General features: G+C 42.1%; 3 protein-coding genes across 6 annotated transcripts; 2 read left to right on the top strand and 1 right to left on the bottom strand.

The window, feature by feature from the left end:
* The first annotated feature begins 366 nt into the window (after nucleotides 1-366).
* LOC133911492 (probable E3 ubiquitin-protein ligase ATL44) lies at nucleotides 367-1549 on the top strand. The gene has a single exon (XM_062353750.1). It carries the CDS (start codon nucleotides 490-492, stop codon nucleotides 1069-1071), a length of 582 nt encoding a protein of 193 aa, XP_062209734.1. The 5' UTR covers nucleotides 367-489; the 3' UTR covers nucleotides 1072-1549.
* Nucleotides 1550-3064: 1515 nt separating this feature from the next.
* Nucleotides 3065-5207, top strand: LOC133911491 (uncharacterized). The gene is made up of 4 exons (XM_062353749.1): nucleotides 3065-3396; nucleotides 3918-4558; nucleotides 4630-4830; nucleotides 4933-5207. Exons 1-4 carry the CDS (start codon nucleotides 3153-3155, stop codon nucleotides 4975-4977), a joined length of 1131 nt encoding a protein of 376 aa, XP_062209733.1. The 5' UTR covers nucleotides 3065-3152; the 3' UTR covers nucleotides 4978-5207.
* Nucleotides 5208-5567: 360 nt separating this feature from the next.
* LOC133911490 (calcium-dependent protein kinase 7) lies at nucleotides 5568-10517 on the bottom strand. Of its 4 annotated transcripts, none has more exons than XM_062353747.1 (8): nucleotides 10378-10517; nucleotides 8893-9764; nucleotides 8277-8420; nucleotides 8034-8186; nucleotides 7742-7857; nucleotides 7121-7288; nucleotides 6644-6868; nucleotides 5568-5952 (listed from the first exon to the last, which is right to left on the bottom strand). In XM_062353747.1, exons 2-8 carry the CDS (start codon nucleotides 9584-9586, stop codon nucleotides 5830-5832), a joined length of 1623 nt encoding a protein of 540 aa, XP_062209731.1. In that variant the 5' UTR covers nucleotides 9587-9764; nucleotides 10378-10517; the 3' UTR covers nucleotides 5568-5829. The 4 variants fall into 4 exon arrangements, with proteins under 4 accessions (XP_062209731.1, XP_062209730.1, XP_062209729.1 ...); XM_062353746.1 differs by having other exon boundaries at nucleotides 9846-10515; XM_062353745.1 differs by having other exon boundaries at nucleotides 9869-10515.
* Between the last annotated feature and the right edge of the window lie 12355 nt (nucleotides 10518-22872).

Below are 22872 nucleotides of genomic sequence, written 5' to 3'. Positions count from 1 at the left end.
TTTCTGTATTTGTTTCTTTACTTTCTAAATGACAGGGTTTTTCACCCCTCTTTTCTCAAAGATACACAGGTAATTTCCACCATGGTGCGATTTATTAAAAAGTTCTGCCCAGCTTTTATCTTCATAGCGGATTATGCCCCCTAACGCCTAAACAAGCCCTAAAACTCCAGCCTCCCCACCCTTTGATGAGAGATTTGATTATATGTATCAAAGCTAATTAACCTTTAATAATATGTTTCAAATTGATCATCATTTGATAATATATTTCACAGAGGTCAGTTTATAACAAAATTTATTCTTAAACTTTGTTACCTAATACGAAATTTTATTATGAATTAATTTTTAAGACATATAATTAAAAGATGATTAACTTTAAATATATTATCAAATGTGGATCAACTGGTGACATATAATCCTTTGATACCTTACGCCTTCCCCTGCCACCCCCGCCAACGCCACGCCACCTCCCCGCGCGGCTTGATCCGGCGAATGGCGTCGGCGCGGCACCTCCTGCAGACCAACTCCGGCCAGTACCCCACCATCCCGGCCGCCGAGCCCCCGAACCCTCTCGTCGTCGACTCCAACGTGGCCGTCATCCTGGCCGCGCTCCTCTGCGCGCTCATCTGCGTCGTGGGCCTCGCCGCCGTCGCCCGATGCGCGCGAGCCCGCGGCGGCGGCGGCGGCGAGGCGTCAGCGAGCAAGGGGCTCGGGAAGAAGGCGCTCCGGGCGCTGCCGAAGCTGGCCTACGGGGACGCCGTGGCGGCTGCTATCGCGGCGCGCGGGGGCGCGTCAGTGGCCGGGGAGGAGAAGATCCTGGCGGAGTGCGCCATCTGCCTGTCAGAGTTCACCGAGAAGGAGGAGATCCGCGTGCTGCCGCAGTGCGGGCACGGCTTCCACGTCGCGTGCGTCGACACCTGGCTCGGCGCCCACTCCTCCTGCCCATCCTGCCGCCGCGTCCTCGTCGTCGACGCACCACCCAAGCGGTGCTGCAAGTGCGAAGCCGCCATGGAGGAGGCCTCCTCCTCCTCGTCGTCGGCGGCGGCGGCGACGGGGCCGCCGGTTCTGCCTTGACTTGATCAAGCAATTGGGTCCCGGTTGACATCGGCAATCTTTAGCTGCCAGCCTGCCACTTCACCCTCTGTAGCCCACAGCTCAGTGAGGTACTTCGTTCCACTCCACTGGAGAGCACTTGTTCTTTCTCTTTTCTTTCCGAGGATTTCGATTCCGGTGGTACTAGAGAGATGTTGATAGCTTACCAGATTATGTGGTCGATGATTTTGATGCTGTAAAACTTCACTTTGGTCAATCACGTTGATGGGGAAGAGAAGGTGGGTTAAACGTGTCTGTAAATACTTGTTCAGGAACGGGTAAAAACATCGTAAGGAGATCCTCTTAAACATCGTAGGGACTAGGGAGATGTGAAACTCAAAAGCAACTTCCCATGTGGAATTTCAGTAAGCATTTGTTTATGTAAGCATATGTTCTTGAGAATCTGTAACATGAGTCGCAATTAAGTTCACTTCGTCGCCAGTGAATCTGGAGTAATGTAGTGTCGGTTCATCCGAAGGACTGATGGTAATATTTCATTTCGAGCAGACAATTGCCAATTGTTTCAGCAAACCAACAGGGCCTTCTTGGCCCGAAGCTGCTTCTGAATTTATCTGCTGGCCTTTGACAATCTAGGATTCGGACTCGAACCATTTTTTCCCCATGACCGCCTGTGCAGAGTTATTCTCAGTCTTTCCCCGATGCAAATACCGGTGAACTAGAACATTACATAGTGATTGGAAGTCATTTTTATTAGACTAGTCATTGGACTTGCCCATGTGCAGTGATAATTAGGAGCTGCGGGAGACGGCCAATGTGTATGGCGCATGAGCCGGAGGCGAAATGTGAGAGCAGGGTTTTCGAGAGCGGAATATATGTGAGCAGAGTAGTGGAGATTCAGTGGTATAAAATATGTAATTTCTACAAAATTTAGAAGTAGTCTGCCGAAGTAAAGTTAAGACGTCAAGCAAAAAAAACCTGAATTTATGAAAGAAATGATAGCAATTGAGATATAAAAAAAGCTAAATATTGACCTTCTCCCTGTGCGATCTATGAGCCACATGGCGATACCAATGAAGGGCGGCATCAATAAGGCTACAAGGACACTTAAAAGAACGGACGCGGAAGAGGAGCTAAGACCAACGTTTGAAAGAACTTCAGCTCCAGCTTGCTCAAGTATCTCGGAAGTGTGCTAGTGGTAGAGAATGCCATTTCTTCCAGCAAACTGAAAAAAAAGGCGTTTAGAGCATCTTCAATAAGTATTTAAAAATTCATCTATTATAATACTTTTTATTTTTTATATCCAGTAATTATCTTATTTCTTTTTTTTATTACTTTTATCTTTTTATCCACCGTCATCCTCTATAAACAATGTTAATAAAAAAATTATACCTCAAATCTAAGTCACCTCACACCACCCACAAACTGTAGCACTAGATACGGCTGAGAGGCTTGCCGGCCTCTCCGATCGACAAAAATCGCTATATGTCCACTGTATCACTGAATACGGCTGTTGTTCGAGATGACCTTAAAATATGTATTACCTGTTAAAGTTGTACGAAGTAACTAAAGATAGTTATATTCCAGCAACTCCGAGGCTGTTGGATTCGTTGAGACTGCTCCGCTTCTCTCGCGCGCGGACGAGTCTAATCTACGGAAGCAAGTTTTGGATTTGTTGGTTCATTGCGTCTATTTAAAACTCATTTAATTGAACTAAAGATTCATCTCCAGCTAATTAATTTTAAAAAATGAACTAAATAGTAATCAAGACTGTACCTATTGCATTTGCATCCTCCTCCGAATCGATCGATGCACGCGAGGTGCTCGGAAGCGCGAAAGCGTGCAATGGGCTACGCGAGATGGTCTGTACTCGTCGCCTTTGGAATCGTCAAAGCTCAAATGCCCGGCACCTCAATGGGCAGTGGGATCGATCACACGCAGCCCAGTTCGTGGTGACCACCAGCTCGCTTCTCTGAACCACGCCCACACATCTTTTATCTTTGCTTTCTTCAGATATAGACCCGCGTTGAGTTGAGGATCGTAATTCGTACGCGCCACAAGAAGGAATCAAAACCAAGGCCGTAGAAAAGAAAAGGCAGGCAATAATGCAGCTTCTCTCTACGCAGCTGCTGCTGCCCCTCCCCGACGCCAGCCACCGCGCTTTTCTCCCGCCGGCCGTCTACGCAGGCGCCGCAGCGTCCGTGACATCATCGTCTTCTTGCATGCCGTCGTCTCCGCTTCGGTCACGGCGGTTCACCAAGTCCTCGGCGAGATCGGGACTGCGAGTCGTCTCTCCCGAGACCTCCACCACCGCTGCCACGGACGCTGCGACCGCCGGCGCGCAGTCAGGTTGGACACGCATCACCTGCTAATTTACATATGCATACGCCCATCTCGTCCACTGGTTTGTCCTTGCTTGCCCTTTCCAGTCAGCCTCTTGTGCACCTGCTCAGACAGCCAATTGATTTTTTACCGCGCTAAGAAATGGCTTCCACAATCATTGACTCTTGTAAGTGAGACCCACGGGTTGGGAGCATGATCAAATGTTCTGTACTTCTGTTCACTTCTTAGCTGTGATTGTACGGTTCTTTGCCACGGTAGTAGAAATAAGTTACGAAAATTGAAGGTGCTAAGTTGTTAGTGATCTTACAAAGGTCGTCTAGATTAGTGAGTAGGTGTTATGAGTTCATTTGGAAGTTCAACTCGTTTAAAAAAATGGAAGTTTAACACAAGATTATATGCTAGTCCACACGCAAGTATTGCACCGAAGCAGAGTAAATAACATGTCGATAAACGGCACACGCTCCAATATGGAAGAAAGATTGTGCGGGATAAAACTAACTTGAAGCATCGAACGAGAAACGACGCAGATAGCACGAAGTGGGCAGAGTTCGCTGCGCGGGTGTCCGGCGAGTGGGACGGCTTCGAAGCGGACTTCACGGACACCGGCGACCCCGTGGAGCTCCCGGAGAACGTGGTCCCGGAGGCCTACCGCGAGTGGGGCGTGCAGGTGTTCGACTGGCAGACTCAGTGCCCGACGCTCGGCGACCCTGCCGCGCGATGCGCGCTCCACTACCGGCTGGTTCGCCTGCTCCCCACCGTGGGGTGCGAGGCCGACGCCGCCACCGTGCACACCTCCCACCAGCGCCACGCCTCCTCCGCCTCCGCGTTCGGGTACGCCGGCACGGGTTCCTACATCGCAGCGTGGCCCAAGGGCCCGGCGCCGGTCCTCGAGGTGGAGCACTGCATCGTGCGCCCGGACAGCAGGGAGGTCAGGGTCAGGGTGGTGCAGACGGTGGCGCTGGGCAAAGAGGCGCGGCTGCGTGGGGTCAAGGTGTTCTCCGAGCAGTGGTACGGCCCGTTCCGCAACGGCGAGCAGCTCGGCGGTTGCGCCATCCGGGAGACCGCCTTCGCGGCTGGCGAGAAGCTCGACGTGTCCGAGGTGCTGGGGCAGTGGGAGAGCACAGACGCCGCGGCCGCGAGGTTCTCCGACGAGCTGGACGCCGAGACGGTGAGTAGAGTGCCCATTAAAACTTAGCATAGCATGCATGGATACATAAATTACTGACAAGTGATGAGCAGGGCAAGTTCGCCGAGCTGTCTCCGGACGAACCAAGCAAGCTGTTGAGAGACACGGACGGCGTCGTGACGCTGCCGAAGCAGCTGTGGAGCGTGTTCAAGGAGCACGGCGACGGCGAGTTCCTGTGCGAGGTCGGGTGGGTTCTGGGTGGCGGCAGCGCGGTGACGTCGCGGTGCGTGCTGTCCAAGGACGGGGACGTCAAGGCAAGTGCTTCAGACTTTCAGCAACCAACACATGGTGTGCAGCTCCCGTCTGATTTCAGGAGAGATTCAGAGACTAATCTGCAGCGCTTGCTCGTGTCGCAGGAGATCGCTGCTGCCTACGAGTCTCGGGTGACAGAGGGTACCTGACTGGAGCTGTCAGCTTCATCCAGGTTTGATTAGAATTTATGCTGAATAGATCAATAGAATGGCTCTACCAATCAAATCAAATTGGTATTGGCACGCGTTGACGATGCTTATCCGTCCCTAGCACTGCACTGCCTGACTGCCTATTCTGAATTTCTGGGACCGCATCACTTTTCAGGCCTCAGGCCAAAACGTTAAAACGAGTATTGGAGCAGCGCCTGTTTACCACTTCACCCACGGCTTTCCGCAGGCAAATTGCACTTTCTATCTCATCGAGGCTCTCTCTGCATCATGTTCCTCTGGCAGCCTTGTGCCGACACCGAGTGCTGTCAAACATGCGACCGCGGTCCTGACGACAGCACTTCTTTATGATCTAGAAGGCTGCTTAATTTGACTGCTGAAGTCCAGTGATAAATCTGGTGCTCTTAAGATTGAGGAAGTACGATTCGAAAGAGTATGAACTCAGGAAACCAGGTGCATCTGGTAAAGAGTATGAACTCAGGAAACCAGGTGCATCTGGTAAAGAGTATGAACTCAGGAAACCCAGTGCTCATACTCTGTTACCTTGCAGACAAGCGGTAACAGAAAGAACATACAACAAACCGAATGCACCTCTTTTGGTATTTTGAATCGCTTGCCAGCCTTGCAACTACATGAACCAATATACCACTACTGTATATATAAAACCCATACTAGTGTCTCTCGTAACTATACTAACCAGCCCATACTTATTTGGAATAAATACTACCAAATGAATTGCTTTGCTCTCTTCTCGTACGAGTCACAACCCAAATTCGGGTCGTGAAGGTATAGTGGCCAAGATAAGAGAGCATAAGCCTGTACACGACGTGTGCGTCAATGAACTTGAGGCGCATCTCTCAAGGTTACATTCAAACTGGTTTCCATTGTTTGCCACCCAAGTCCAACTTTGTTGCCATGCATCATGTCTACAAATTCGGCGTAGTCAATTTGACCGTCCTGAAAAACAAATACAAGGCACGTGCATTAGATATTCTGTAGGATACAATTCTACAGAGGCACTGTTGGTACTTGGTAGTCAGAACAACTATCACATGGTTTTCTCCCTATATTATCCAGGTAATATCATTCTTAAAAAAAAAAAACTCAACTAACCTAGAAGGAACTAAAATAAGAAGAAATAGGCACCCAAATTCGAGTTGAAGAGTCGAACTTGGGTGATCTAAGCGCAGATCCACACCCTCAGTTCCAAAGTAATATCATTCTTACTGCCAATTCTACATACCAATGATCCTTCAGGGTAGCCAACCTTTACCAGATCATTTTTCAGTTAGAAGAATTCTCGCAGCAAAATTAAGACCAGTGCTTGGTCACCAAGTAGATTTTTTATTTATTTCCTTTATGGTTGCTGAAAACGACAGCTGTGCGTTAGAGGTGTGAATGTGTGGTTGATGCCCAGTACCACCGAATGTGTTACTTTATTAGTAAAATGTCATTCAGGATAAGAAACCATTGCAATATTTCTCTACAATGCAACTCCACACAGCCCTAAGAAGTCTAGAATGAAGCCGACATATTTAGGTACCCAAAGTGTGGTGCTGAAAATCTTTAAGCACCAGTATTGTGGTTCCATGACAACAGTCATTACTGGATGGATCATTGATCATGTACAGTAAGATTATCAACTTACATTGTTTTGGTCAACCTCTAAAATTATCTCTTCAAGGAAGGTGTCCTCCATGTTATGTTCTCCACATGCTCGTTGAAGCTTGTCAACTGTGATATAACCACTTCCATCTTTGTCGAAGTATGTAAAAGCTGCCATCAAGTGTTCTTCACGTTCTATTTTGTTAAGAGGCACAGTGGCAGCAATAAATTCTTCATAATTGATGGTCACATTATTGTCTTTATCAGCCTGGAAAAGATTCAGAAATTTTTGATAAAGCACTTCAACGAGGTAGGTACTATCTGAAACAGACGCATGCCATACAAGAAAAGAGAAGAAATGCTTCCATCTAATACATATATTACTATAATGCATTTTCCAATATTTTGACAGGCTGACACAGCAGATCATGTGTTAAATAAGCAAATATCGTCACACACTTTACACAAATGCACATCTTTGTAATCATTGATAATAAAAATAAAGAAGGCAGCTACTTACCGCTTCCATTATATCGCTAATTTCTCTATCCTCCAATTCAGTACCATATCTTCTTAAACCTTCTCTAAGCTCACCAAAAGTAATTACACCTCTATTTTTAATATCCACTGCCTTGAACATTTTTCTTAACCCAGCAATCTCCTCCTCTGAAAGACGTTCGGCTATCACCTGGGGGCCACAAAGTGTCAGAAATAATTATGCAATATTGTTGATAAATTAATAATTGCATAACATAAAATTGAAGGCGAAACAAATTGAATTCAGCATGCCAGTAGTGGACATCCCATTATCCTAAACAACTGAATGCCAAGTCCTTGTAAAGTTAGTGTTTAGTACCCCCCCTCCCCCCCCCCCCCCGCCCACCCCCTGCGCAGAGTGAAGAGAGTCAGGGTGATCAGCCTGAAGCAGCAGTAGCTCATATGGGATCAACTTAGTGGATATGTGTGTTCATGACCAAAACACTACGTGTGCACGAATCATTGTGTTGATTGAAATATGTCAAGTTGATATTCTACCAGAAATTGTATGGTAAACCATAAGATTCTGACAAAATTAAAACGAGCATGCACCACCATGATTACAAAATCAATATGAAAGTACTGAAGTAAATAAAGTACTCACTCTCAGAGCCAACTTCTTTAACTTGTTCATTGCAGAGAACTGTTTGAGCCGAGAGAGAACACTAGGATCAAGAGCTTGATCAGTGGCCACTCCATTTTCACAGATCCAGGGATGCCCTGGCATTTTAATATAAGAGTTAGCTTGGTCAATAAACATATACAGATTTTTATAATTGATAAAACAAATTCGAGGAACATAAAGTATGCTGGAAATGTGGTTATACAACTGGGCAACATAACAGAAGGGCGACTGAATTGAGTGAATAGATAGGTAAGAATTAAGATGTACTTACGTAGTACTTCATGGGCTTTCAAACGCTCTGAAGGACAAGATGAGAGCATCTTTCTTATAAGATCCTTTGCACTGTCAGATATCTTAGGCCACGGGTCAGATTCAAAATCAATGTGCCCCTTCAGGACAGCATCAAATATTCCTTGCTGTGTCTCTGGTAAAAATTGATACTGACTATGTTAGAAATTCAGAAAGACAGTTGACATGAATGCAACACCTGAGAACAGAGCAATCAGCCAGTCACCTGCCCAGAAAGGTGGCACCCCACTCAGCAATACATAGAGTATCACTCCAGCTGACCACACATCAGATTCTGGTCCGTAACGTTTGTGTAGTACCTCAGGAGCAACATAATATGGACTTCCAACCAACTCAGTGAAAACCTGACCTGCAGATTTGTAAATTGCTAAATACAGATAGAGAGAAAAATCACGGATCGATTCATAAATCCATCAGAATTACAAATGGCTGGCACATAGAATGCAGAAACTGACCAAGATGAATTAAGTCGGATAAACAACAGACAAGTGTTGATAAGCTGGGGCCATATTAATCTGTCATTGATTTACTTATTCCTCAGAATAAGCAGCAACGATGAAGTAATCATTTGTATAAATTTTGGATCAATGAGACAACCCAATCTATTGGTCATGCCATGCTGTTCTAGACTAATCTGTTGCTCCAACAATCAGCCTCAAGCATGCTAGCAGAGGATAATTGAACATGACTACTATCTACCTACACGAATATCTTATGCAGCAAAGAGAAATAAAGAAAAACCGAATCTAACTTTATGGCATTGATCTGATACTTCAAAAATAGAAAAGGAATGCCTTGCTGCATCAAATTTGATATCATACCTGGTTTAAAAAACACAGATAAACCAAAATCAATAGCCTTGATTGACATGTCATCATTTTTGTCCAAAAGGAGGAAATTTTCTGGCTTGAGATCACGATGCATCACCCCAAGTGAATGGCACATAGACACAATGCTAACAATAATTCTTATAAGCTCTGCAGCCTTCTGCTCACTGTAATGCCCCTTCTCTTGAATTTGGTCAAAGAGTTCCCCACCAGCACAGAGCTCCATCACAATGTGTACCGCCTGACCGTCCTCATAGACATCCTTGATTGCAACAACATTCTTGTGGCCCGACAGATGGTGCATTATCTGGATCTCACGGCGCACATCCTCAACATCCTCCTTCGTGATGAGTTTGCGCTTTGGGATGGTCTTGCATGCATACTCACACCCTGTACTGATCTCGGTGCAGAGGTATGTTGTGCCAAACTGCCCCTGACCAAGTTTCCGACCGATGATATAATGCTCCCTTAGGTCCACCGTCTCCCGTTCAAGGACAAAGATAGATGTCGGATCCAATCCCCGCCTCAAAATACCAGCAGCAGTGGGCTTAAATGTGTTCACCTCAGGCTTCTCAAATTTCTTCAAGTCGGAGTAGCGATCCTCCTCGAGGCATCCATCAGCATACCTAGAAACGGGACGATTGTAGTAATCACTCCCAAGAGTCCCGTTTTGGCATTGGTTCCCCATTCCTAAAACACCTTATCCAAACTGATTCAAAAGTTCCCAGTCTCACACAATTGTAAATCTCTTGGATGCCAATGCTGATTAAATAGCTGAAGCACTACACGCAAACCCGAGTCACTGGAAGAGCTTCCTCGCGAAGACAGCCCTTACTCGGCTTCCTAGGAGGGAGGAAATCCCCAACCTGACATTTGACAACACAAGACTTGATAAGCAACCAATACTTGTCACTGCAAGGCAGGATAATTAGAGGGGGAAATCTAACTTTGCCAAGGAGGAAGTGGAAACCTCAGAGATGGCAAGAAAATTCCTTCCAGAGCCGGCTCCTTCGGCGTCTTCAGGGAGGAAATCTCCAGCCTGAGGGCTTCCACCACCAGACTTGACACCCAAACTTTGCTCACCGCTACACGAAATCTAACCAAAACCCACGCGATAAACGAGATCACCAGGCTACCACTCAAGCTAATCACACCCACCCGGCGCGTACACTGGAATCCTCGGAACTGGAAGAGTTCCTCCCAAAGGCAGCTTCCTCCCTCGAAAAGCTTCCTCCGGCAGGAAATACCCAGTCTGAGGGTTTCTAACGCTGCATCTTGAGCACGATATCCAAACTTCACAGCCCCAAACCACCAAATCCGCCAGCAAATCGGCCAAAACGAAGCCGAAACCCACGAGAAACACCTAGACGGTCGCCCACAGGCCAAATCTGGGCCAAAAAACACGAGATTTGTGCGGGAAGAAACGAAACCGAGCGCAGAATCGCACCGGCTAAACGAGAGGCCTCGCAGGGATCTTACAGCAGGCGGCGCGCTCGATCGAAGCAGAGAACGCGCGGAATCGAGCCGAAGGACCGGACACGAAATCGCAGCTTCCTGAGGGGCTAAAATGCAAAATCAATAGAATGGAAAAAATGGAGCCGTGTAGAAGAGAAGAGCGTGAAGGGGGAGAAGCCGCTATTTATAGCAGCCCCGTGTGGGAGGGGTAGGTGCGAAGCAGCTGCGTGGGGCCGTTTTTTCGTCTGGGCCCCCGGACTCCTGGAGTATTGCACACCGACAGAAACCAGCAGCGGTTTTGCCTGGCGCAACAGCGTTTTGGGGATTCGGAGACGGTGGATTGATTCCGAGTCAAAAACGATTTGCTATTCGCTGGATTTTAGCAGGCATTGTTTTGTAGCACAAGTCCGCTTTGAAATCCTCTTCGGAATTATTCTTCCGGTCAAAACACGTGATGTTTTTTACTTCTTATCATCTTGATGTGTAATTTTAATCACTGTTTTCTATTATAATATAATTATAATATCTAATAAAATATAATATTGTAAAAGTATTTTGTTTACAACCTTACTCTTATGATTTTTATGTTTTTTAAATTAAATATTTTGAAAATTATTGGCAGGCAAAGTTTTAAAAGTTTGACTGAATATTAGTCAAAGCGTAAGTATTTATGATCGAAGGGAGCGATAATTTTATGAAATTTACAGGTAGTTTCATACTACCTTTAATCCCAAATATAAATAAATTTAGGTTTCTTATAAGTTAAACTTTTTTTAGCTTTGACTATCAATATGAAAAAAGTCATATACGAAAAATCATATGCATTGACAGCATAAGGTTGATATAACTAGATTCATCATGACATATGCTTTCATAATACAAATTTTTTTATTTAAAATAATATATTTATATAGATATTATTAATCAAAATATTATATTAGAGACCCTATCGTTATCCTAATAGACTTATATTTAGGGCAAGAGGAAGTAAAAAAAACTTAAATTTCTTTATCCACTACAAATCCAAGCTAGAGTGTTTCACCTTCTTGGAGGTTGACTGCTAATTTTGCGTGCTCCACTTTTTCTAGAAAGTCGAACCTTAGCTGATTGTATAGAGGGTCCTTAGAAAGTCAAAATTGTCTTTTGGAATGCGAGAAAAACTGGAGTTGGAAGATTTATACTGAAGCATGTATCCCCCAATCACTAAATGGAATTGTTCCCCTTTTCTTAAGCAAACAAGTTTTTCCTTAAGCACCACCGTGTACTCCGAGCAACTTTTCAATATATTCAGGGTCAAGTTGTAGTTGAGGCTTTACCTAGGGTGCAAAAAGGAAGTACGTCCCCAGCTGACAGCTTAGCTTGCTCCTGCAAGGCGACACGGTGCGGAAGCCAACCCCGTTGTAGACAGGTGGGTCCCACCCGTGCTGGGGCACTCGTGTCATAGACAGAGTTGGCAGGCCAAGAACGATGCTGCGTCTTCTGAACCAACCCGCGCGGTCGGTGCCGTTAAGATTCGTGTTTGGAAACTTTGAGTGTGTTCGGATAAAACGCATTAGGCTTTGACCTGAAGCCTTCTCACAACAGCTGCAGCGTTCATTTCTTCAGGGTGCTAAGTAGGGGAGAGAGAAAGACTCTCAGGGTTAGCGATGATTATTTATTATCTGTATGTAAATACCTTAATATAATAGTATATAGATAGCAAATGATATACGGGTATGTTCGAGGATAAAATATACTACCTGATGGGTAAACAGATACGGATATAGATAAGACATATCTATACTTACGAAACACGTATACCTGTCATATAAATATCTCACCTCCAAACTCTAACATTCTACATCATATAAATATCTCAGACTGACCCACCCCACCGTGCCGCCACCACTCTGTCTCGTCGCCGCCCCGCGTCGCACCACCCCGTCTTGCCACTGCCACCCCATGCCTCCTCGCGCCACCCCACCACGTCACCTTGCCTCGCCGTTGCCCACCGTACCGTCCTATCTTACCGTCCTGTCATGTTGTCGTATTGTCCCACAATTAAATAGGTATGACGTGGATAACAGGTTTAGATCAGCTTTTTACGCATAGGCGTTCGTGGATGAATAAATAAAAAAACGATATATACAAATATAAATGAGCACCGCTCATACCCGTTGTACCCAATTTACCTCCTTACTCAGGATGCTTCAGGCTGAAATATAGTGCTGAAAAGCAATAGCTTTGAAGGGATGTTTATTTGGACACCTGTGCTAGCATTAAACAAATAAATGGGAGGCGAGAGAGGACAGTTATTAGAAGATTTTTTATAGTATGTTACGAGACTCACCTCACCTTGAGAGAAAAAAATGTTACACATTGAAAAGGAAAATAAAATTCAACATATTTGTGACGTAGCAATTTTTAGCACTTTTGATTAATTATACACCGGGCTTGGTCCTCATCCACAAGATTGAAAACGCATTGGTATTGGCATCTGCGATGATTTGCCTTCCCTGGCGTCATGTATTTTAGAGGGGCAAGTGGTGATCTATAAGACCATTTACAATGGATTCTCATTAGGGAGTAAATTCTTTTCATGAAAGAATTTTTTTTCTTCAACGTTTCAGCGATTTTTCTTCATATTTTCTGTCATGAAGTGATTTTCAATGTTATTCTCTTCAGTACAGCATTCTCTCTTCTTTCACTTCACAAATCACTTTGAAGGAAAATTGTTAGAGATGAGAGGAAATAAAAAGAATGAGAATAGTGAGGGAAATCGAGAAGTGAACGAAATATAAAGAATATGTTTAGAGATAGTTTAAAGATATTTCTAATGGTTATCTTCAACTGCTATCTTTTATTTTTTTAGTATATTTCTTAAAAGATATTATTTTCAAATTTTTATAACTCATATGGTTTAGAGTTATCTCTTATTTTATCTCTTTTAAAAACTAGCTTTTCAAAATTCTCCTCCATATAAATAAGATTTCTCTCCACATCAATTTTATTTCACCGTAAATCACTTTTATTCTCTGTATACCACGGTAATAAGAGTTGATTGCTATCTATAATCACCGGAGTTGCTGAGGACAGAGGCTCCCGGAATTCGGGTGGCAGCAGTCTTCGAGGTCCACCACATGGCGGCGCCTAATGCAAGCTAACATGAACCTAGATTGAGATTTTCTGAGAATGCGCTTCTGTTAAATAAAGATCTGCAATGCTAGCCCGTCCTGCTGCTTATGCGATTGGATAACAGTAATCATCTCTACGATGATGTGAATGAGTATGCCTAAAAGATTGGAAGAACTTCCATCATCCAGCGCAAAATGAGTGGTGAATTATTGCCATGGAATTGTCTATGGCAGCTTGGGTCGATTTATGGCATACTGACAGCAACGTAACTCAATTATGATGTTAGGGGTTGATTGGTTGCATGCGGAGGAACTTAACTCGATGGATGCGTATAGATTTTAGGGAAAAATATGTTTTGTTGTCTATATACACTATTTTAATTTGATTCGGTAGATACATATTTATACAGATCAACTTACTTGTTAGTATCGTAAAATTATATTCATACGAGCAACCAATCACAATCTCAACTCTTACATTCACTTATAAGACATCAGATTAGGTCAACCCTATAGAAACCCAGCTCAGTCTGTTCAGACAGATACAACTAATTAAATACTATTCTTTTTAACAAATATAATCAAGTTGGTCCACGCGAATAGCGTGGTTAGTCTTGTTGTAATATTTTTATCATTATATCTTTGATTAAAAATTAGTCTCTTTATTATTTAGTTACAAAACACATAAAATTAGAAAAAAAAACCTATGTTATTGAAAAATAAAATCATGTAAGCTTCAAACTTGTACCCGAATCATATACATGCATTGGTTCGATTCTTATATGTTTTAATCAACTATTAAAATCACGCGTCACGTGTAGGTAGCCAAACCAAAATCAAAATAGTTTTACCTTTTCTGCATGTTGTACCTTGCCTGATGCCCTTTCGATATGATGATATTGAGCTATACAATGCTTCTTAATCTATTATCTTAATAAAAATTTAAAAAATCATTAATTTTTATTGTGCATTTTATCCATTGATTAATTATATTTTACATGGACTCTTTATTTAGATTTTTTATTTTTTATAAGACTATATTGATATGGATCCTTATTTTTCTATTATAACCCCAATGCTAATTATTATTAATTTTATTTTATTTGATCTCTTTATTTAGATATTTTTCTTTGACAATCAAATTTCAAATTTTTATAATGTTTAATTCCGAATTTAGGTATTAATTAATCGTATTTGATATGGACTCTTTGTTTTTTGAATTTAGCTATTTATTAATCGTATTTGATATGGACTCTTTGATTTAATCTAGACCGTTAGATACTTATAACAATAAGTGATTTAGATTTTTTTCTGATTAAAATGGTAATTTTGTAACTTTGAAAACGAATGTTATGGCTCCTTTTTCTCCTCAAGAATAATATAATAAATAATTCCGTTTAGCTTGCTTCCACTCAATCTACACATACGGTCTATACAGACAATCAATCTCACCACTCCAGCCATAATGTCATGTAACCGGCATAAATGAGCAAAGTTATACTCCCTCCAGCCCGAAATAAATGTTATTTTGGGCATTGACACGGTCTTAAAATACAACTTTAACTATTATTTGTTGTTGTAATATAATTCATTGATAAAGTGTAGTAAAAGTATATTATTATAAAAAGTATTTTTGAGAGAAATATATTTATATCATTTTCAAGTATTCGAACTCAATACAAGCTAATTTATAGCTAAAATTTGAAACAGTTCATTGCGTATAACCCAAAATGATATTTATTTTAGTCTGGATGGAGTAGTGTTGACATATGGCACAATATGCAGGATTAGGGGACTACTTTCAGCTCAATCATTTTAGCAGAGTTAATACTGTCATACTTGCTTAATGTTGCTGATGACCTATTTTTTTATCTGAACTCTGAAGTAGACACAAACGCTCATCAGCACCGATCAACATGAGTGCATCGGTTGGCAAGAGCCGAAAGCGATCAGGCTGGAGTGCTTGGAATGAACTAGCTGCTCCAACGACGACTCATTGAGCTGCTTGGAATGGTCTCGTGATGGTGATTATTGTTACACGGCGCAGTCTAGAAAACGAGACGCCATCAGTTCCCGTCGTTGCCTTTTGCCCAGTTCAGTTCTGGATTATATACTGACATGCAAGTTGATTATCTTCTTTTTTAAGGAAGATGACAGGTACTCTGACTTTTCATTATAGGAAGGAAAAGAAAGAGAACAAAGTGTAGTTATAAATTGGCAACTCAAAATGCCGATAAAAAATGCTTACATGAAGAAACTAAAAGAGGCAACATGTAGTTATACAAGATGTAAACAAAGTATAATACTTTCAAAAAGAAGTTGTTGAATGTTAAAGATGAGATAAAATAAAGGTGATGGGAACATGAAGAGAAGTTAGGAATGAAATAAATGAGAGAAATATGGTTGAAGATGATATAAGTACGGACCAGTGATTAGAATTATGGTGCGTGAATTATAGGCCGTCGACTGCCCGTCGTCCCTCGTCATTGTCAGAGCGATCAAAATCAGCAGTTGTTCTGTTGCTTTGACAGAGCTATCGATCACGATCGGTTGAAAAAGGTAGCATGCAATTCACTAGTCGCCATCGAGGAACTGTGAACTGCGATCGCCTCAGTTGCGATAACGTCTCTGTAGTCTGTACATCGCATGCTGTGACTGCCAAAAAAAAAAAAAAACTTTAAGACTGTTTTACCTGTAGGAATACATGTTCACCATTATGTGCATGAATGATACGCTAATATGGGTATCATTCCACGCTAGACTTAGACAAAGGAAGAGACGTAGAACACGTTTTCAAGCAGGTGGGGTTTCTTGGTTGGTTTAAAGTAGGTGGCATGACTTTGAAACACGCAGGGGTGAAGTATTATTGGCGAAAATTGCAACAAATTAGGCCCACGCTCATGTCTAATTTAAATAAATGTATGCGTTGAAACTTTTTCCACACGAAGTTAAATACTAATGAGTTGAGCCTTGAACGGATTCCTGCTGGAACGTACAGTCCATTTTATCTCCGAATCATATGTATCTCCGTCTTAAAACTATTCCTTATCCGCAGAAGAAGCTCCCACCGACCATTCGGTTCAGGCACCAAGAACCTTTATTTGTTTTCTAAAGACAGGAACCTGGACCTTTCTAGTACACGGCACTCCATTTCTTTTGTTAAGCCAAATATACCTTTCCTTTTACCCAAATCTCAATTATTTAAACTCTGGCACTACACATCCACTACCAGAGTCTCTCCAACTCCCCAACCAGCATCCGACTCCACAGATCATATCATACTTATGATGGTCGGCTGATGATATAGTTAGTAGAGCTTCACTATTGCTGTTGATTTCTCATGGGACACCACAGTAGGTCTAGGGGTGGGCTGGTCTAAGGATATAGAACATTTTACAGTACACCATGATACTAAATGGGGGAGAGTATTATTGTTGTGATCTAACCGTCCATTTTAGTAGGTATTATTGTAATTATCTTGGTACCCTTAGGGGTAATTACGTCATTGACTGACCGGACTTCGGACCTTCGCCACCCATCATCGACCGGCCAACGGAGGGTGAAAACCCTAATAAATGAAATGAACAAAATAAGTGAAAGCTTATCCGAAGAATAAACTAATATTTTGACCTTTCCTAATTAAACATATAATTTACAAGTTTATCATGGGTTTTTTTTTCCAATCCTACCCTTATGATACCCATGATACTCTTTAATGATACCCATGATACTGATGGATGATAGAGTATTATTGGGCCAATCTAAACCACCGGATAAAGAAAATGAACGGCATGCACTCATTTAGGTGTACTGTAGAAGTCTTCTAAGGATATAGCTACGATGCTGGGCTTATTTGGTTAGGCCGAACGGGTATTTTTTTATGGCATATACATCAATTCGGTTTATTAAGTTAGTTCGGTTTTAAAAAGTTGAAAACCGAATTATAAACTGAAAACCGGTTTGGAACATTTTAAAAACCAAAGAGAAAATCGAAAACCGAACAGACCACCAAAATTGGCTATTTTAGTTCGGTTTCTTCTTTGGTTCTCGGATTATTTGCGTGTAGGTCAGCAGCAACGAAACCGGAAATCAGGTAACTTTGTCCAATGGCGCCGTCCGGCAGTTCGTTCGCCCGTTCCTGTGGGTGGGACATGGAGCTAGACTGCCAGAGGAGAAATTTTTGCCGGGTTTCTGCGGTGCAGCTGCACGGCCGGCGCGGTCTCGCGGGTCGCTTTCCGGGGCCTGTCGGCTGTCGCGGAAGGTGGGCACACCTAGATCTGGTCTCGGTGGGACGGCAAAATCAGGTGAAGGGTCTGTGTTCCTTCCCAGTCCCATCCCTACACAATTCCTCTCCCGCCTGGGTATGGGCGATCTGGTGCGCTACTGTTGCCTGGGCTCTGTGGATAGATCGTAACCGGGTTGGTGCTCCGTTGCCTTTGTCAATGTGAACGGTTTGTTGCTTGACGTCTCTGTACAAGATGAAACCTCGGAATCCACTATTCAGCTGTGTCGAATTGCAGGTTTTGCGCAGATGGGGTGACGGCAGGAACGGAGCTAACCGAGAAGAACTATCGAGATTTTGCACGATTAGATCAATAACATAAATGACTAGCTGAGAATAATAATAATTTTCTATATGATTTGTGGAATTTCGTTGCGTCGTATGACCCTGATGATAAAAGCAAGTTTCGCCACCGACAATGGCAAGAAAAACAACGCACTACCGACATCTCATAGATCAGCTGCCAGATAAAGCAACTTCTGCAGGAATAGAAACCACGGGCTCGTCTCATGAGAAAAAAGAAAAGAAAAGAAACCGTGAGCTCAGCCCCAGCGTGCGTACGTACAACCGATGCTGCTCCTGCTTACGGAGCTACATCATCAGCAGACTTGAGAAGAAAAGACGACCATTACTACTTCCTCTTGTTTATTCAACGATTTCCTCCTTTGCTTTATCCATCCACGTAAGCACCAAAAGCACAGAGCATATGCTTGTTAGATCCGGTTCCTGTGCGAAAGAGCTCACGCTCGGGCGGTGGGCACGGTGAGTGCATGCCTGCGGGCTTGTTAGATCTTCGTATGCAGCCGAGCAAGATGCTCAATTGTTGCAATTTATGTTTTAATGTGAAATTTGTCAAATTATAGTTTTTAATGAAGACCAAAGCACAGTGACAAATTATTAAACCCCTTTTAAGACCCTGTTCGTAACTCTAAGCTTAAAGTACACACAGATGCTCACATGCAGATGCAGCCAGGCAAGTGAGGCAATTTGCCTCTTGGAGCACGAGCTAACAAAAGCATTGGCATGAATGACCTATGCAGCACTCGAATTTCGCCATTTTTTGCTGGATCCAATCGCTCTCACGTTCTTCTTTCTTTGGTCACGGGTGCAGAGGCTGTGTTTAGAATACAGATGCTCTCTATCCGTTGTAGAAACGCGCCCATTGGACGCAGTGGTTTGTAGGTGCGTGGCGTGACAGGGATTACTTGCCTGATTTGTTCATCTGTCGCGGTCATCCGCCGAATGGGCCGGCTCTCCTTCGCCTGCAGCGAGCTACGGAACTTCCCATCCGCCTTCGGCTTGTGATTAGCCTAGCGCCTCTAATTAAATCGGGCAGTCCCTCTCCCTCCACGGAATCTTCGCACGCGTCATGCATGATTCATGTCATTTGGGCTTGTGGAACGGTTGGAGACAAAAAAGATGAGAAACTCACGGCTTCCTTAGCGAACGAGGGCTCTATTGGTAAGCTCAAGGAGAGTCAACCAACGAGTTAATGGTTCGATATGCAGCTCTTGTAACTTTGTCGACTGTATTTAAGATGGAGTCGGTTTTTATATGGTCTTCAATGAAGATCAGGACAGTGGCAAAAATTAAAGTTATTTTATTAAAAAAAACTCACCGCTTTCTTCCGGCGAACAGCAGAATTTGTCCATATAGTTCTGTCAAAAAAACTAGAAAAAATTGTAAAAGCCATCTCAAAAGTCATTTTGATTTTGAGTTTTCTCCTTATAACTGTCTTTGTTGCAACATCCCACTTATTATTTCAGCTTGGTTTGGTCCTAATGTTTATGTGATTTTCACTGATGTGATATATTTATATGACATCTTATTACTTCTAGATAGGTCATACTGTGAGTCTAAATATTTCAGGATCCAACGGCAGTGATAAAATGTAGAATAATGATAATTATTATGTGAAGAATGAGTCACACAAATACATTGCATTCAGCCTAAAGTCACACGCTACCACCATGTCGTGTCAAATGATAAAAAAATAAGTCTAAATAAACATGTCACGTGAGTGAAAGGGAGCAAAACCAATCAAAGGAGAAATATGACATGACTATTTGCAATAAAATGGGTTATAGGGAAGAAAATCAAAATGACTTCATTGTGGCTATATGTATGTTGACACAACAACATAAGACACGTGTGTCACGGAAATAATATATGAGGTTTTTTCAGAGGACTTGTTTGTCCATGGCACACGAGTGTCACTTCGAATATCTCAGCTTCCAGGATGCTACTGTACAACTTTTTTTAAGAACTGATAGTATTACTGGTATAGAGGGTGGAACCAGAAATAATTGACAAGATTTGTTTGACTCGCATAATCAGTCTAAAACCATTAGACACTAGCTAAAGAGTCATTTTAGTGATGACACACAAATGTTTTAAACGAATAAGTAAGAGAGATGCCTATTGTATTGATAAAGAAGAAGTTAGACTCAGACGACAGTACACCACCCATGAGATAGGGAAAAACACTAAGGAGAAAAACCGTCGCTACATAGAACAACATTAATGTCCATTGCGACTGGTTGAGCAAGAAACCACATCAACACGTACCGCTGCACTAACTACACACCCTCCAGCCTCCCAGCTCCAGCCATCGAACCATCGCATTGCCACCGACGAGGAGAGGAGTCACTATTAGAGTCCTCGTCGTCGCTCGCTAGAGGCAGTGAAGTGGCGCTTTCTTAGTGGGGTGAAGTTATTGCCTCTCAGGTTGCCCATGAGCGACATAGGAGTGTGAGTGCGGAATATTGACATACAAATGTCTTAGGTGAATTAGTACTCTTCTAGGTTTTCTTTCACACTCAACTATCATTTTGCAGTTCGTTTTAGTCCAGTTCCTATATTCACAACTAAGTCTCTAAAAAAAAGTTAGGGAACATCTTTTCTTTCAATACAAATGAATCAAACAACCTTCCCCCCACGTATGACAGGAACAAACGTCATGGCGCAATTGGGCTCATGGGTCATGTGAAACACAATCATGAAAAAACTAAAGAAATCTTTCGCGAATCACTATAAGTTAGAGTCACATATGGCTTCTACTAGCGTTACATTTGCATGCATCCCTGGCCCTATTATGCATCAGCTCCTTTAACTAATTTATCTTAAAAATATATAATTCTACATATACTTATACACTTATAGTCTATCTTAATCATCTATCTCTCACATAACACTCATCTATTTATTTATTTTATCTACTACCTTATAATTTTTTTTAACCTAACCTTCAACACTAATTTCAACATAAATGGACGATTTTGATATGCAATAATCTATTGTATTGAAATTTTCGTGTTTTCTTTTCCTGGATCGACACCATCCTCTTCAACTGTGACTCGAATGGCTTGGATAACACGTATGTGCTACTGGAAAGTTACGACAAAGGTCAAAGGGTCCCATGACTTTGTCACAAGCCTCTAGGGTGTATTTGCCACCAAGCAAGATAGAGAAGATAAGTTCTATGGGGTAAGTATATATGATTATGGCAAGACTCTTTTTTGAAACGAACTCCGGTAAGACTCTTTCATTCTACAGGAATCGCAGGGAGCCAGGATTACCTCTAGTTCTAAAAAAGAATATAGTTTGGATGTTTCAATATTTGCAACTCAGTACAATCATTCACGCAATTGAAAAACAGGGTACGAGGAACACGTGCGAACGCCGAGCAGTCGCCTAACGGGCAGTGGCGCAACATTGCGACTCGACTACGGAGCTTGAGTTTTTTTTTAAAATATTTTCTAACATAAATATTTATTTAAATATATTTTAGATGAAAAAATTTAAAAAATAGACACGTACCGTCATTTAATGGGACGGTTAGACCCTTACCGTACAATAAAAAGACGGTAAGCAGTCCCACTCATGCTATAGCCCCTTACCACTCTACCACGGGATGGGTAGGCCTTATAGTCCCTAAAAGACCGTCAGCTCCAGTGCATGCACAGTAACCTGTGGGGACCGTACTTAGTGGCTTCAATTTCTTCTCTTGTCTTTTATGTTCAAAATAGTGTTATTATGTTACTCAAAAAATTCTAAAAAGTTTTGTACATATTTCATAATCCATGTGCAACCTATTTTAATTGAATTCACATAAAAAGACTGTGTAGAATTTAAATTAAAATTCTAAAAATACTACTTTTATAACTTCTAACAATTGTTAGGGTCACAAATAAAATTTTAAAAATCTAGAAAAATTTACTAATATTCTTCTTATATGGTGTGATAATTTCAAAAATTATTTCTATACTAGTTTATACGGTAAAAAAAGTTAGTTCCTTTGTAATGCTATATTTATATGTATTTTTTAATTATGTTGAAAAAAATACAGCATTATAAAGGAACTTATTTTTTCACTATATAGCTTTGGATTGGAAATAATTTTAGAAATTATCACATCACATAAAAAGAATATTAGTGAATTTTTATAGTTTTTTGAAAATTATTTGAGGTCCTAACAATTGTTAGAATATATAAAAGTAGCTTTTTTTTTGAGAATTTTAATTTAAATTCTACACCATATTTCTATTTAAATTTAATTAAAGTGGGTCCACATAAATTATGAAACACGTATAATTTTTTTAAAGATTTTTAGAGCAATAAAAGACCATTGTTTTAAATAGAAAAGGTAGGAGTGAAAATTTAAGCCACCAAGTGCTGTTTACATAGGTTACTGTTTATACACCGCTGGATGTAAGGCCTATTTGCCTTATGGGAGGACGGTAAGGGCCATTGACATGAACGGGACTGCTCATACACCGCTGGATGTAAGGCCTATTTGCTTATGGGAGGACGGTAAGGGCCATTGACATGAACGGGACTGCTCATATACCGCTGGATGTAAGGCCTATTTGCTTATGGGAGGACGGTAAGGGTCTGTGACATGAACGGGATTGCTTATCGTCCTTTTAGGAGACAGTAAGTATCTAATTGCCTCATGAGAGAATGGTACACGTCTATTTTCGTAAATCTTTCCATCTGAAGTATATTTAAATAAATATTTATGTTAGGAAATATAAAAATAAAAAAACTCACTGAGCTTATCGGTCTGGGCCTAAATAGTTTCCCCTAAAACCTTCCGTGGGCCGTAGCCCAAGTTCTCTGGGT

The sequence above is a fragment of the Phragmites australis genome, chromosome 3 (assembly GCF_958298935.1).
Source record: "Phragmites australis chromosome 3, lpPhrAust1.1, whole genome shotgun sequence".
NCBI classification, from domain to species: Eukaryota; Viridiplantae; Streptophyta; class Magnoliopsida; order Poales; family Poaceae; genus Phragmites; species Phragmites australis.
The sequence above is the reverse complement of the archived record's forward strand: the minus strand, read 5'-3'. Positions and strand labels throughout refer to the sequence as shown.